This window comes from Rousettus aegyptiacus, unplaced genomic scaffold, assembly GCF_014176215.1.
Source record: "Rousettus aegyptiacus isolate mRouAeg1 unplaced genomic scaffold, mRouAeg1.p scaffold_m13_p_4, whole genome shotgun sequence".
Taxonomy (NCBI): Eukaryota; Metazoa; Chordata; class Mammalia; order Chiroptera; family Pteropodidae; genus Rousettus; species Rousettus aegyptiacus.
This window is the reverse complement of record NW_023416307.1, coordinates 28283075-28300439: the sequence shown is the minus strand read 5'-3', so window position 1 is coordinate 28300439 and position 17365 is coordinate 28283075. Positions and strand designations below refer to the sequence as shown.

The 17365-nt window shown below is 33.3% G+C and overlaps 1 protein-coding gene across 3 annotated transcripts in view; it reads left to right on the top strand.

Annotated features, from left to right (window-relative positions):
* The window catches only part of ZBBX (zinc finger B-box domain containing), a 93630-nt gene that overhangs the window by 13031 nt on the left and 63234 nt on the right, over window positions 1-17365 (top strand). For all 3 annotated transcript variants that reach the window (XM_016128428.2, XM_016128427.2, XM_016128429.2), the window contains exons 5-7: window positions 6064-6112; window positions 7024-7133; window positions 12398-12493. In XM_016128428.2, coding sequence (XP_015983914.2) covers window positions 6064-6112; window positions 7024-7133; window positions 12398-12493 — 255 coding nt within the window. The remainder of the gene's footprint in view (window positions 1-6063; window positions 6113-7023; window positions 7134-12397; window positions 12494-17365) is intronic.

Below are 17365 nucleotides of genomic sequence, written 5' to 3'. Positions count from 1 at the left end.
TCATTATTCAGGTATGTTTTTGTTTTTCATCTGCAAGTTGATTTTTAGAAATTCACCTTAAGCTGAATTGTCTTAAGCCAATTTTTTCCATTCAGTTCAGTTCTGGTTTCAAGTATGTGAGATAGAACTATATAGTTCTGTGTTAAGGTGAAAACTGTTATTTGATGTAACAAAGGACAGATTTTAATTCTGCATTTTTATTATATCACATTTGTTTAATGTGTTTATGTTCTGCTTAAATAATAATTATTATTCATATATTGTTGATTCCATGTGTGACGATATCAACTTACAGGTTTCCCAGCTATAGAATTGCTTTATCTTTACTATGTATTGTGAAATATAACATTACATTATATGTGCCATTGAAACCAAATAAGTGTCTTTTTTTTTAAAGAAAAACTGTTTTTCTTCTGCATTCTTTAATACAAGATCCATGACCTTGTAAGTTTTAACTTATATAGCTTTTTTCTTTTTATATACCTATCATTAAACTTTAAATGGGCAGTTGGCATCTATAAACATCCTACTTGGTGCTTCTAAACTTTTTGGCTTTGAAAAAGCATTTTATTCTTTACGTGTCATTCTCTTACCGAAATATGTTTCTTTAACTTTTTGGATTAAAAGTTTTATAGATCACTTTCTATTTTTTATTATTTTCTGAGATAGTGTTCCATGTTTCAGATGTTATTATAAATATATTAAAAATGCTGAATTGTGATTATCGACTTATTTATTCAATAGCATTTAAGTGTCTTTGTCACATAGTGAATTATCCTTATTCTTAAGAAGATCCTAATCTAATGTGAAAAGTTATGCATATATGAAAATATTTATAAAAAAATCAGTATGTAATTTTTGCCATAACTATTTAGTGGATAACCTGTCTGTGCTTGGGAAATAATGGCTTAGTTCTACAAATATTTGAGAGTCTACCAGAAGTATTTGTAAGGAAAAATTAATGAAAATCCTAATGTTAGTCCCCATAAACCTCATAATTGAGTAGGAGGATGAAATCTTGGGGGTTTGGGGAGCTGTGGAAGGTGATGTAGAAGGCAAACTAGTTCTGGAGGGAAAGCCCTGAATACCAGATTCAGGAGTCTTGAATTTTTCATGAAGTAAATGGAATTCCCTGACAGCTTTGAATCAGGATCATAGCAAGACTAAGATGATGATGACTTATGATGTTCGATTTTGTTCAAATATCTGGTACATTCGGAGTTAATGAATATAGAGCAAATACTATCCAAACTATCATATCAATAAATATCAATAATTTATTTTGAGAATGGATTTTCTACCCATGAACTCTTTATTTATTTACAAATAGAATTTACACACACACACACACACACACACACACACACACACAGAGACACACATATTTGTTTACTAATCTATCACATGCATCATAAAACAAAATATGGAAATTAATCAAGGATAATTTCCACTCTCTGGCCTTTTCTTGAACTCCCTCAGTGCATGCATACATGCTGCTTTGGAGGCCACTGGTATAGAAACAGGGGGACTATTTAGAGGACTACTAAAATAATCTAGAGGTCAGATGATAAGAATTCAAATTAGAATGTAGCAGAAGAAATATAATGGAAAATATGGAACTAAAAAACAGAAACAAAAGGAAGAAGTCAAATATATAACTAATATTTCAGGCCTGATTGACTAAGAGATAGAATAAAGAAGGAAGTTAGAAAAAAAAGTTCTGGGGTATAGATTTAGACCTCTCTCCTTTCCTCCCTCTCTTCCTCTCTGCCTCCCTCCCTTCCTTGCATCTTCTTTCTTTTCTTCCTTTTTCTTTTTTCCAGCTTTACTGAGGTATAATTGACAAAATTGTAAGAGAATGTACAAAATGATTTGATATATGTATGCATTGTGAAAGGATCCCCCCACATGGAGTTAATTAACACATTCATTATCTCACATATTTCTGTTGTGTGTGTGAAAACATGTAAGTTCTACCCTCTTTGCAAATTCCAAGGAGAGTTTTATTTGAATTCTCGTGTTAGTTGAAGCTGAGAGAGTAAACGTACTTGCTAAGAATTTATAAAAAGGAGAAGAAAGGTATTATGAAAAAAGTTCAAGAAAGGCAGCTTCGAAGGATAAATCTCAAGGAATATGGAGGCACATAGAACTTTAATATTTACTCACTATCTGTTTTATACTAGTCAACGGTATAAGCTGCTTTTCTTATTTTATTTCATTAAGTATTTACAACACTTTTAAAAGACACCTTTTAGTATTCCAGTTCCACAGATGAAGTAATTTTACATCAAATGAGTTAAATAACTTGCTCAAGGTCAAGTGTCAGGGCCAAGATTTGGAAGAAAAGCTTTTCACGTTGGTTCTAAGGTAATTTGCCAGCTCTAAGGTAAAGGGAACCTGAGAAGAGAAAGAATGGTAAAGGTAAAATCAAAGTAAGGTAATTTCATAGAAGAAGTAAAGAAGGGTGTTTTTAGGAAATATGAAGTCAGCATTGTCTGATACATTGTTTAGTGGAAAATATTTTGAGTACAGTGTTTCTCCATAGGGGGCAATTTTCCCCTAGACATTTTTAGTTATTACCACTGAGAGGCTTCTTTTTTTTTTTTTTTTTTTTTTTTTTTTATTTGCTAATGGTATGTAATGGCTACAGGTCAGAGGTGCTGCTGTACATTCTACAATGCTCTGGACAGCCTCACAACAAAGAATTATCTTGGCCATGGTCAAGAAATCCTGTGTTAGACTGTATAGATTAAATTCCTCACTCATTCCATTAGCTCTGTGATTTTAGGCAAGTCATTTAACCTTTCTGAGTTTCTGTTACCATGTTTGTAAACATGGATAACAATACTTGTATAACTACTTCACAGTTTTCAGCAATGTGTGAGATAATAGGAGTGAAACCAATTGTAACATTAACTGAAAATTACATTAGAATATCTACTTATGGAGAATGAGGATTTCTAGAAATACTACATTTGATTTCATGATCGGGTTATTAAATGTGAAAATATTTTTCAGTTATTGAAAGGGAAGATGGGTGGCAATGAGTAGACTGATGATGCAGGGAACCTGAGAATAGAAGGTGACCTCTCAGGGCTTTGACAGGATTAAGGAAGGACTTTATTTTTTATTTATTTATTTATTTATTTATTTTGAGTCAGGGAGAAAATTGTGAGTCAGATTGTAGCTGAGGGATAGACTCACTAGTGGAGGAAAGATTGGATTTGCAAATGAAAGAGGTGCCAGTTGTTGGGGGCTCTTTAAGGAGACCTTAATCAAAAAAAGGAGGGCTCATTTTCTCTGAGACCAGAAAAGTGGAAGAGAGAACCAGTGGCGATAAAGGAAAAATTTTCGAGGTTTCGTTTGACAGATGAGGCACGAAGCAGTGGAAAACTCTTTAAGGGAAGACCTTGACTTTCTTAGTAAATTTAAAGGCAAGATCATTTGTTCAGATTAAGGAAGAGAAATGGGGTAAATTTGAGTTCTTCGGAATGGGAAAGGTTCGGAGCATCTGCTGTGGAAATCATGATTGAAGTTTAGCAGCAAACAAGTAAATGGGTTGCTGAAGAGCCATCAGAGCCCACTGAAGTTGTTCAGCATTTATTTGTAGGGGACTCAGTTAATATTATTTCATCACAATGGTAGGTATAGATATGGAAGGTCTAAGAGGAAGGAGGTAAGGTGGTCATGGTTGGCACTGAGAAAGTCTTTGAGTTTGGGATTTTGAAGGTGTGGCCATTTAGATTGCTGCTTAGGTTCAAGGTTTTGTCATAATGGTCAGGTGGCTGAAGAGGCACTTAGGTATTCATAGCAGTCAGCACGTTGGAGGGTTTTTCAGCATCAGGATGTCAGGTGAACATGGATATTGAAGTCCCCACGATCACACTCAGAAATGTGATAGAGAGAAATACTGGGAAGATTGCTGAAGTTCAGGTGGAAGAGGATCCCAGATACTGATAAAAACAATAAGTGGATGGTGAGGTCCTTCAGTAGAGGCAATTTTGCTGAATGATGAGAACAGAACAACTTTCTGGAAGCAGCACTGAGGAACAAACAGAGAGAAAATTTTTCTTCTCTCCTGGTGAGTGAAAGTAGAAATGGAGCTAGTTCCTCTGGAGAGTTCTGTGGAGGAGGTTGTGTCTGAGGAAAGGTGGGTCAGTTAACATGAACTTTTGAAGACATATTTTTTGGAGAGATTTAAAGCATAAGATACTTAAATGACTATTTAATAACAGCTCCATGGAATGGCAGGGGGGCCTGGATGGCAGGATAAACAGTAGAGAATGGCAAAGGTTAAGTAATTAATTTGATTTAGAATGAGACTATTTGAAGTGGTGGCTTATGGGAGGAGTGTGGGCCCTGCATGGCAGACAGGGGTATTGGTGGGAATTTGGAGGCATCTGTGAATGCCAGGGAAACTGAGGATGACAGCATAGTCTGATCCCAATGGCCCACATAATGTCTGTGTGGTAGAGCCACTAAGCTCCCTTGGCCCATGATGGCACTCCTTCAGCTTCTGCTGGTGTAGGCATAAGTGGGTTAATAATGCATAGGCTTTAGTATACTGAATTCACATTTAATTCAGTATACATATACATTTAGTATATGTATATGCATATGTATGTATGTGTATACTCATATATATGTATATGTATGTGTCTACACATATTGATATGTGTTTGTGTGTGTGTGTGTGTGTGTGTGTCCCTGGTCCAGCCTTATTTCACCCTCAACTCTTTCCCAAACAGATAAAAGTTAGACTTAGGAGGTAATTCTATTTGCCTAAAAATAGCAGCTAGCTATTAGTTCATTGAAATATTTTTATGTACTTTGAATCATTTGAAGTAAATATGACTATATTTAGCAGAAAATGCTCTTCATAATAATAAAAACAGATTATAAAATTTCCTGAATAATAGGTTCAGTTTGCTTTGGAAAATCCATTCTACCCAGGTTGCCTATAACCACATAGATCTTGTTGCAATTTAGGCGTATTATTAAGGTAATAATATTGGATAATTTGGTTATGAAAAATGAGATTAAATTATCTATAACTTGTATAACATTGCCAGTTTAAAAATAAAAGTATGATTCACCAAAATTTTATTCCTTCAGTGCTATTTTCTTTTCTGCTGTTTGGTACATAGCATCTAAGGAGTTACTTAAAAGAATGTGAACAACAAATGCTGTTTTGAAGCAAAACCACTAAATTCACTGAGAATAATTAGGCCTAACTTTTCACATGAATGCAGTTGGTACAGCCGTAGATATAGAGGCAACCATTGTCCTCATATTCTCCTGTACAAATTGGGCAATTGAGCATGTAAATTGAAAATTGAAAACTAGGCATGAATTGACAGTGTCTGCCTAAATGTGAACCATCCTCCATGCTTGTTTGTGTACTTTAAATGCTAGTTTTAATAAGACCAAGCCAGTTATGTACAATTGGTGAGTCTGTTTTAATTTTTTTTAAATCTTAAGTGATTATCTATCTGAAATACCTAGCAGTGAGTCTTATACACACATTTTTTTTTGTCTACAATTTGGGAAAGTTGGGGATCACAAATAACATATTTGAAGGGTAAATCTATGATGCTTAAACACTTGGTTCTCTAAATTGGGGAAATAAGAATAATATTGGCTTCTGTAGTTATGTAAGCAGAGAAGGTTAGTCAGAATTCAGTTTAGATTCAGTCTACACAAATTTAGACTTTGTGTCTTTCAGAAAGGTCAGAAATAGAAAAGCCTTTATAATATTTGAATAGTAGTGTTTTCTTAAAATCATTTTATAATGATATATAATGATTTTTGTTTAAAAAATAATTTATGACATGTTTAAAAACTTTTATATATTTCAAATATTTTCTTTATAGGAATTTTCTCTTAAAATCTATATATGCTTTAGTGATGATTATTAATTTTGCATTATTCTTTCAAAAATGTTTGTATTGTTCAAGGCACACCAAAATGTTATAGCTTTCTAAATATTTTTGTTAATAACTTAAACTTTCTTTGACTAAGAGAATGTATACCTGACAAATATTATCTATTTCATTAATGCAGCTTTCTGCTGGAAAAGTAAAATTGAAATTACTGAAGGAGCAGCTTCAAGGTAAACAGTTTACCACTGTGTTATTAGCTTCTAGAGATATAATTTCTTTTCTTTTGCATTTGAATGACATAGAAAATTAAAGTGCTAGAATTGTTCATGCAATATAAAGTTTCTAAATCCCCCAAATGATGACTCTTTATCTTTGATATTCAAAATGCATTTTATTTATGTATTTTTGCAGGGCAGCCTTATTTCATGTCAAAAAATGTCTATTTAAAATATGATTATAATGTAGTGTTTTTCAAAGGTGAGGACTATCATAGCACTGGTCCTTAGTGTTTGTTGGTAAACTCTTTTAACCAGGAAGAGAATTTAGCAGTATAGAATTATAAATTGAAACTTTACTCTAGGAAATTAAGAGCATATTGAAACATTTCTTTATATTTTAATACATCTTGACAATAGCAAAAGCCATAATCAATTTCAAATGTATAATAATTCCAAAAGAAATAAGATTTTTTTTATAGAGGATAAACAGATTTAATTTGAATAGTTAAGGTAATTTGATAGAACAAGTTCTAGAAATATATATAACATTTATTATAGAAGATGGTCTTTGTGAGTTTCAGTTTGATCCAGGGATGGGACAGGATGCCGTAAGAATTCTATCAAGAGCGTAGTTTTTAATTATTACATTCTGTAATTTTATATGTCCAGATGAAATGAGTTTTAAGTGGAGTGGCTATAGGTATATGTGTTTGGCCCCACAGTCACAGGAGACAGGAGGGGGACTGTGGGATCCCCAGCCTACAGGGAGGATTAGATTAGGCTACATGTCATTTTTACTGGGCAGCTAATCTTTAAATATTATTTGAGAATTTAGAAATATGCATAATTTCATTACTTCATCAATCAGAAAACTAAACATTATATTTTAAAGTGATTAGTCTGATGTTTTTTTTTTCTTCCAGGGACAGTGAAACAACCACTTAATTATAAAATGGCAAATTCCTTTGAAAGTGAAAAACCCAAGATAAAAGGGAAGGTCTGTGGACAGTGTGAGAACAAAGCTGCTCTGCTCGTATGTACAGTATAATAAAATTGGCAAAGAACCTTCACATGGTCTCAGGCACCCCTCCTACCTTCACCTGCTTTACTAGCCATATGCTTCTCCTTTGTGACTGTTAATAAGGGCGAAGTGTGCATGCTTCTGGGGAAGGCCACCAACATACTGAATCTCATCTTCTCATTCCTGTTTATGGTAGCACCGTAACTCTCGCCCTCTGCATTGGATCGTCCCTGTCAGCACACAGACATGCTGCAGTGTCTCCCATCTAAAACCAAAAGCAAATCCACAGCAAACACTCTCCTTTGACCCCCACATTTCCTTCCCTCTGTACCTCTTTTGGTAACACTGCTGTAGAGTTGGCTGTACTTGCCGTCAAGATGTTCTCTTTACTCTCTTTTTATTGAGGAATGGTTTACTTACTCTGAGGTGGACAGATCTTAAATGCACAATTACATGCCTTTTGACAAGTGTCTATATCCCTGTCAAGATAATAAAATACCCCCAAAAGTTCCCTTGTGCCTTTTCCAATTAGTCTCCACCACAAAGGCGACCACTGTTCTGGTTTTTAGCACCATACATATAGTGATCCCTGTTCTTGAACTTTATGGAAATGGAATGATATGGTGTATATTTTTTTATGTGGAAGATTTCTTTTGCTCCATGTGGACATTCATTCATGTTATATTTATCAATAGCTTGTTTTACTGAGTAGTATTCCATTGTAGAGACACACTAAAATTTATTCATTTACACATTGAATGACATTTGGTTGTTTCAGTTTTTTTCCTATTACGTTTAAGACTCTTGTGGATATTTGTGTTCAGGTCTCCCCACCAAATGATGTTTATTTTTTTCTCTCCTTAAAAGTTATGAAGTGAGATTGAAAAAAAAAAAAGGTACAAAAAATAATGCTTTCTGACAACTCTCTAACTTTTCATTGGTGCCAATTTCATGAACTTTAAAAAAAAAATTATGGTGAAACATACCACAATTTAAGTTACTATTTTAGTCATTTTAAGTGCATGGTTCAGTGACATTAAGTACTATTCATGCTGTTGTGCTACCATCGTCACCATCCATCTACAGAACTCTTTCAACTTGCAGAACTGAAGTTCTGTCCTCAGTAAACAATAAGTCCCCTTCCTTCCTATGCTAGCCCTTGACAACCACCATTCTCCTTTCTGTCTCTGAATTCAACAACTCTAGGTGTCTCATATAAGTGGAACTATACAGTGTTTGTTTTGTTTTCATTATATAGTATTGTCCTTATTTCACCTAGCATAATGTCTTAAAAGTTCATCCGTGTTGCAGCGTGTATTAGAATTTCCTTCTTTTTTAAGTGTGAATTTTATTCCATTGCACATGTTTTCCCCATTTTGTTTATTCATTGATTCATTGATGGACACTGGGTCGCTTCCACCATTTTGTTATTGTGAATAATGCTGCTGTGAACATATATACACCATATCTATTGTTTTTCACTCTCAATTATTTTGGGTATATACCTAGAAGAGAAATCGCTAGATTCCTTTCTCTCTTTAACCTTCTCCATTCAGTAATGGATTGCCACTACTGTGCACAACTGCTCCTATCAGGTCACTAGTGACTCTCACTAGTGCAGGGGTCAATTCTTGGTTCTTATCTTAATCTATCACTAATATTTGATACAGTATTCCTCTCCTCTCTATGACTCTTCACTTGGCTTCCTCTGAAACACCATTCTGTCTTGTTTTCATTTTATTTTGCTAGCTGTCCCTTCTCAATCTTCTTTGTTGGTTTTCTGTATTCTTGATCCCTTAACATTGGAATGACACAGAGCTTAGTCCTTAGACCTCTTCTTTAGGCTGTCTATACTTACTCTTTAGGTAATTTTGTTCACTCTTCTGGCTTTAAAGACTATTTCTACTTTATTGGTTCTCAGATTTACATCTCTAACTCCTACCTCTCCCCTGAACTTTGAACTCAAACTGCCTAATTAATACCTCTACTTGTATGTCTAACAGGAATCACTTACTTACCGTGTTCAAAACTGAACTTCGATTTATCTCCAACAAACTTTCTCTCCCCATGGGCTCCTCATATCAGAAAGGTCATCTCACATGTTACCTACCCTGACAACTCTTTATAAAATGGCAACAGCTCAGTTGCACTTCGTAAAGCCACTTCATTCATCTACACAGAGTTATCACCCTTTAATGTATATTTATTTGTTTATTTTTTCCACCTACCTATAATGTGAACTTTGCGAGAGCAGGGATTTATTCACACTTCTCTGTACCACTGCCTAGAATTATGCCTGGTATTTAGTAGGTACTCAACAAATAGTTGTTGAATGAACCATTTCTTTAAAAGTAGGTTGTGGTCATGTTAAAGTCTGAGGTTACTCTGTTTTTAGCTTTCATCACTCTAGATGATAATGCTGATTGGATAATTAGAGTGAACCTTCCTATATCTTACGATAGGGTCAAATGTGGGAAAAATTGTGTATTGAGGTAGGAGTTAAGATCTTGTGTTTGGGGCGTTTTAATCTCAACTTACCTATTATTAACTATGTGACCTTTAACAAATGACTTAATTTTTTTATGTTTCTGTTTTTTCATTTGTAAAATGGACTAATGCAGATACTAGATACTTCAAAGTTATTGAAGATAATAAGTTAATGCATGTGAAGTATTTAGCATTGTGTCTGATATATTGAGAGGAGACAAAAAATTGTGTGTTTTTTGTTTTTGGCACATTTTCTTATGTTCCAATGCATTCACATATATTAATGGTAAAAATAAAATCCCAAACTTCCAAATTTCACATTTTTTTAAAGAAGTTACAGTAGTTTTATGCTGTTTCTACAAGGCAAAAGCGAAATAGATAGTTAAAAATTATATGTTAATTTGGCAAATGTGGATAATTTAAATCAAATGGGTTCTGAAAGCTAGGTACAGCCGATCTAGCCTTTATCAAAAAAAAGAAAATGTTTGCTAGAACTCCACTTGGGTATTCCATCATTGCAGAAGCATCTCTGGTGGAATGGAGTCCTAATCTATGTTTTTAGTATGTTCCTGCCAGTTATACAAACTGCCTAAAAAGATTTTCCACCTGGTGATCATTTTAGCTCAATTTAAATCCATATATGCTTGTATAATGAAATACATAAACTAACTCTGCAACTCCAGCTTCGATCTTCCAGTCCACAGCATCTGTTTGGCTATTCTCATTAAAGGTTTGTTGTTAACAAATGCTTGGCATAGAAATATGTGTTAAAACTGATTTTTAGTCTTCTATATTACATTGTGAAACACTGCCAAATATTTATAAGAAATTAATTAAAATATTAGATGATATGTAAAATAAAAGTTATGTGAATACACTTTGAAATCTACATTAATGTATGTGGAATTAAAGCTTTTTAATTGATTTTGCCCTTGAAAAATTATGTATGTGGAATTAAAGCTTTTTAATTGATTTTGCCCTTGAAAAATTATCGATTTAGATAATGTGTTTATTATCATTTCTCTAAGAGACTAGCTCTTGAAACAAGAGTTGAAAAGGTAGGACTAGTATCCATACCAGTGATAATGTTTATTTTTCTTCAGATTAACTTAAAAATCCAGTGCTATATAGTTAATCACATTTGAAAAGTTATATTTGGATTTTGACAAATACCAGAAGATGCTGTCATTTGAAATATTGGATTTTATTTTATGCAGATTTTATTTATTTATTTATTTTCCAATAAATGATTAGTACTGCAATTAATGGCTAACAATTGATTTAATGATTAGTAATGCAGGTTCTGGGTATAACCTTGAGCTTAGGTTCAGACTGTGGGGTTGAAATCCTATTAGCTGCACTATTGGACAAATTCCCAATCATTACGCTCTTTTGTTACCTCACAATAGAGATATATTGATCATTCTAACTTAAGAGAGTTGTCGTGAAGATGAGATGAGATGAAAAATGTGAAGTCTTAAAATAGTAAGAACTCACTAAATGTGATGAATATTATTTGATTCTAGCCTTCCATTTTAGTTTTATTACAGTTATATAAAATTTCTCACTCTTCTAACTTTTCTTTAGTGTAGTCATCATTTTTTATCTAATAAAGTGAGCTATATTATTGTAGGTAACTATGTCATCATAGGGGACTTATAATGATTTTCAAAAATTAATGGACTAAGGTCTCCTATTGGATTTTTAATAAGAATTGTCTACTTTTCTGTGTCCTATACATTCTAGTGCCTTGTTACTCAGTGGGTGGGTGGTCTGTGCACTAGCTGCTTCCTGGGCATCACCTGGGAGCTTGTTAGAATGCAACATCTCATGTAGCATGTCAGACTTCCTGAACCAAAATCAGCATTGCAGTAAAATCTCAGATGATTCATGTACATGTTACAGTTCGAGAAGCATTACTGTACTGCACATTTCAGTCTGCTGTTGATCAGTATAAAGCAGAACAGCCTTGTTTTTTTGTTATATTGTAGCTGCTGAACTGACCATACAACTGCACAGTAGTAATTTCACTTGCACTAAAAATTCCATTTTTTTTTTAACTTTCAGTTTTGTTTGGTACCATCATGGATGAGATGCACAGCATTATTCAATTTATTCCTAATATTTTTTTAAAAAATATATTTTAATGCCACAGAGAATTTGGAAGGTAATATAATCTTGTCCATAATTATTTCACAAGTCACAAACATTGTGACATTTTGATGCAGTTCCATCAGGTTTTTTCCTTTTACTTTCTTTCCTTTGAAGAAACTTTTGAGACCACTTTTAAAATGATATTTTGAGAATCATCAGTGAAGAAATATTAATCAAGGAAATATATAGGGGCTTTTGGAGACAAATAGTATACATATCATTTGAAACTAATTGTGCCCTGTAAATCCATACAGAAAGATAAAAGAATTCCTAAAAAAGAAGTAATTTTGACTCAGAGATAATGCTGTCTAGTTTTTCCCAGGTCAGGAAGTTTGACCTGATGCTGCTGATTGTTTTATAATTTATTCAGAAATTGCACATACACATACACATCTAACACATATATCTAAAATCTTCAGTCTAGCTATTATATTTATTTTGATACAAGAATAACTTGTTTAACAAGTCCATTTTTCTCAGAGTTAAATCTTAACTGAGACAGTTGTTTAGTTTTCCTTGGATTTCTAAATTGTAATGAAATATAAATATGTACTTGGATAAAGATAATAGCAATGATATCTTTAAACATTTTCCTAAAGTCATAAGATTATATAATTTTTAAAATATCTTTTAAGGTATGCCTTGAATGTGGAGAAGATTATTGTTCAGGATGCTTTGCTAAAATTCACCAGAAGGGGGCACTGAAGCTCCATAGAACAACTCTTTTGCAGGTATGACTTTACAATGCTTTGCTGGTAGTGTATTTATAGAATGTTTCAACAAAAAGGCATTTAAAACATGCTTAATTATCTAGAATTTAGGATGATTTACATTAATTTCTAAAATATTTTTATGTACAGTCTTTACATATATCTTAAAATTATTTTTACTGAACACTAATCCGTGTTCTATTTTGCTTTTTAAACTGTTTTAATGTAATTCCTGAAATACTTAGCTTGATTAGAATTTTTAGATTATGCATTTTATCTGTGAACGTGACATTTAAAAATTAGACTACATTTTTATCTATTGTTTTAAGTGAACACATGCCTTAAGTATTATTTCCATCTAATTTATAAATAGAAATCCCATGTTTGCTTTTCATGTTTATTTTTTAAAAAATTATTCATTTACTTGTCATCACCGATTATTATTTAAATAAGTTCATCTCTCAGGTTTTTACTTTTCTTCCTACACATCAGAAGCCTTTGCTTATCCTCATATAGTCATTGTTTTTAGAAATGCTTAAACTAGAACCATGTCAGATGGTTTTAAAATTGTAATACTTAAGCAACGAATATGCTTAAATATAGATATGACATTATATGGTTACATTTAATGATGCATTGATTTGTCACAGATTTCATTCATTTTACAGTAATTTATTCAACAAATATTCATTGAGTATTTTTTAGAAAGCAGGGTCTATGGTAGGGAGTGACCTTTACACAGAAGAATATAGCACTAGGATCTTGCTCTTAAGGACCTGGGGATAAAAGTGAGAACCAGGGACCTTGTGTAATGCATTAAGGATTTTAATATTATCTCAGAGGCAAAGGGATGGAGATGATCAGATCTATATTTATAAAGATTACTGGTAGATTTAAATCTTTACATGTTACTCGAATATAAATTTTGGTAGCTCTGATGGCCCAAGTCATGGTACCCACAAAGCATAAAATAGGCCTTACTTATATCAATAATTACCAGGTTGGTTACTTAGAGTGGCTAGTCAATGTTTAGAGCCTTCTGGCAGAAATGATGGAGGGAATAAGAAAAAGGAAATAACTGCTGCTTGCTATTCTCCTCCTTCAGGATGTATAATCGGAGAGTCATAAGGAATAAAAATTAATGTATATATGCAAGTGTACTTGTTAACACAGAAATAACATAGAATTTAACCAAACCCACTCCCCTTTAAGGGGAAAGTGCAATTACCCCACTATGAGTTCATATTAGGAATTTTCTCTTCAGTGATTTATTCAGCACATTTTCTGGGTTATCATTCAGTGAATTTCAGGTACTATGCTTGATGGTATGGAAGATAGAGGAGTGAGACATGACTCTTCCTTGATTGCAGTATTTGAGCTTCCAGATTTATCCAAGTCTGCTTCTCTTCTTTCTCTCCTTTCTTCCCCTCTCTTCTCCTCTCCTCTCTGTCTGTCTGTCTGTCTGTCTCTCTACACATACATACACATGAGAAAGAGAAAGAGAGAGAGAGAGACAGAGAGACAGAATATTAATGTTAACCTCTGTTAAGTAATTATCTGCAAAACAAAATGCATGAGGGGAATTACTTAGTTATTTTGCTTTGTTCTCATTGTTTCCATCACAGCCCTGTCTTTCCTGGTGTTAAGGTCTTGATGCTCTGGTGCCTTGACCTGACAACCTTGCTCAGCAATGAGTGAATATCTTTCTGTTGAGCTCTCATTAACCACTCATACGGTGTTTTTAGTTTTCCACCATTTTGGTGACTATCAAAGTCATGAGATTTTTTTTACTGACTATTGAATTTATACCTAATTTGAGAAGTTAGGGCAGACATCTGATATATGAATATTAAAGCATTACTATATAAAAATCAAGCATTCCAGGCTAATGGTTGCTATACCTTATATGCTTTACCTATGGTGACATTTCTGGTTATTATAAAACATAGCCGTATTTGATTGTTGTAAAATATTTAAGCCCCATCTTACAGCCCAGTGAGTCTTTACAAAGTTTACAGTCAAAAAGGACTATTTTGTACTGGAATATCTTGTTTTACTTAAGAGATAAATCTCTGAAAAATTGAAGGCAAACTATTACCATTTCCTTGTTGACTAATGTAATTTCACAGGGCCTTTCTTTTGATTTATGATTGATTTATAGTTGGCAGTAATTCCAACACTTTTTGTTTTACCTTCTCCGAATTCTGTTAAATAATTAATTATCTGCAAAATAAAGTGAAAAGGCATGAGGCGAATTACTAAGGATGAAAATTCTACTTCTATATTTACAATGATTTCCAATACTGAAGATTGAAGCAGAAGTTTTTTTTAAGTGAGTAAGCCTCACATTGATGGAAAATAGGGTCTTAATATACCGCCATTCCTATTTCCTTTTAACAACATACTATCAAAGAGAAGAGACAAGGTTAATCAGAGATAATAGAAGATAGGAGGAAAAAACAAACGAAAGGCATTTTGTTGTGAAGTATGACATACACAAAGGGAGGTTGGATTAAATAAATCATTAATAGATTCTGATATGTATATTTTCTTAATTAGAACGGAGATTTTCTTAAATGAAAAGGAGAGACCTTGGGCAGTGGGGAGGTTAGTAATGAGAGAAGAGATAATTGAGGTAAAATTTCCATATTTTCTGAAAATATGCAGCCTTTTTACTTTTTTTTCTCTCTAAAGAAAGGAATGTTTATATGAAGTAGGAATATATGTTTGCTTGAACATACCTACAGGAAAATAATTACCAGGAAGAATCTGAGTTATCATCAGAGTACAATTTATGCTTACTAACTTTTTGGTAGTGTTTTTTTTTCTTTTATTTGACAATGACCAGTATGAGCTTTTAGGCTCACACGATCATTCTGTTAATGTTTAGAATACTACAGTATTTTTATTTTATTTATTTTTATTGAGGTATAATTGACATAATATTATATTAGTTTTTGTTCTACAGCATAATGATTCAATATTTGTATATACTGAAAAATGATCACCATGTTAACTCTAGTTAATATTCGTCACTATAGTTACAAAAAATATTTTTCTTGTGATAAGAATTCTTAAGATCTACTCTCTTAATGACTTTCAAATAGGCACAAAGTATTATTAACTACAGTCACCATGCCATGCATTACATCCCCATGACTTATTTATTTTATTAACTGGAAGTTTGTACGCTTTGGCTCCCTTCACCCATTTTGTCCACCCCTACCTAGCTTCTCGCAACCACCAATCTGTCCTCTAGTATAGTATATTTGGATCATAGCTAGTCATTTTGGATAATATCATGGTTATTTACCTGGATGATCTTAATGTGGGCTGTTTTCTTTGCTGTGCATACACATATCGTAGATACTACGGTATGTCACCCAGATCCTCCTCTTCAGGACTGAGATAGATACTCACTTCTCTAGCTGCATGCAGTTTTGTCTGTGGATGAACCATAGTTGAGTCTCTCCCCAGGAATTGTCTGTGCCCAGAGAGAACGGCCACTCCTGAGCTTACACTCTGTTCTAAGAAGTAGCTCATTTCCTGGTTCAGTTTCTGGTGAATTGCCACCCATCCGCTTGTCTCAGTTAACAACTGATGGGCCATCAGGGCTCCCCACCTTGGGACTGGCAATTGCATTGAATTCAGATTTTCTCTTTACCAATTCTTCTGTCTTCACTTGTTCACAAATGTTCTTCTCAGAGCAGTCCCCACTAAGAGTCAGACAGGCAAATCTCAGGATTTGTTTCATGGGGAACCTGACCCATGAAATGATAAATGTTCCCCTAATTTTAGAGTAATTAAATGCTGCAGTTCAACATATAATATCTTTTTCTTCACTTTTCAAATTCTGGACCAAGTGAGAAATAGATATTAGGTAGAAATCAAAATATCAATTTTATTATTGATAACAATCAGATTTGGTGGTTGTGCATGAATGTTCAGACAAATTCAGCTTCCTTACATTTCCTTGAATTGAAACTTTTTTTGTATGATCCCCCCCTCTCAAAAAAAAAAAAAAAAGAAATTATAGATATTTACCTTTGTAAGGGCAGGGCATATCCAGTAGAACTCCTTAATGGGTCTAGATTGGAATGTGTCCCTCTGTGGGCAGGCAGCCCTTAGAGAGAGAACCTAGAAGGGGCAGAGGTGAACACTTTGTTTTCCTAAAGCCCGACCATAAGATGCTAATTAAAGGATGGTGAGTGAATGCACTCTCAAAATGGAATGATCATAATTAACATGATTTTAACATCCAGGTGATGTAAATGTCCTAAAAATAATATTACACTTAAGAAAAAATAAAATATTTAAAATATATATCAACAACTGAATATTGGCATGTTTTTTACCTATTTCTTTGATGGGAATAATGCCATTCCTTGTGCCATACATCTGTATTTATCGTCCTTCAATGCGGTTATCACTGTACTTTCTCTATTGAGGTTTTTTTTCTTTTTTTTTTTACTATATTGCTACTGACTATTCTTTTTTAAAATATCTTCTGAAAATTTTTAAGTTCTATAAGGAAAGGGATTGTTTCTGTCTTGTTCATCACAGTGTTTTCAGTGCTTACTAATGCATCTGATACATATAAATCAGTTTTTGAATGAATAAAAATGTAAATAAATCACTCATGATATGATCAATCTTCGGAAATAATTTAAAACTATATTTTAAGTAGCAAAGTTTATTTTTCTCTGAATTTTTAAAATCAAAATTGGGTAATTAAAAGAATTTATGATGTGTTAATGTGTTATATTGGTGAAGGGTTAACAAAAGCCTCTTTAGTATAAGAATATGATCTTTAGCTAACTTTCTAGCTCTTACCCTGGGAAACAGATAAAGGTAGAAATGTCAACTATGTTTCTAGACAGTATACTTATGGTA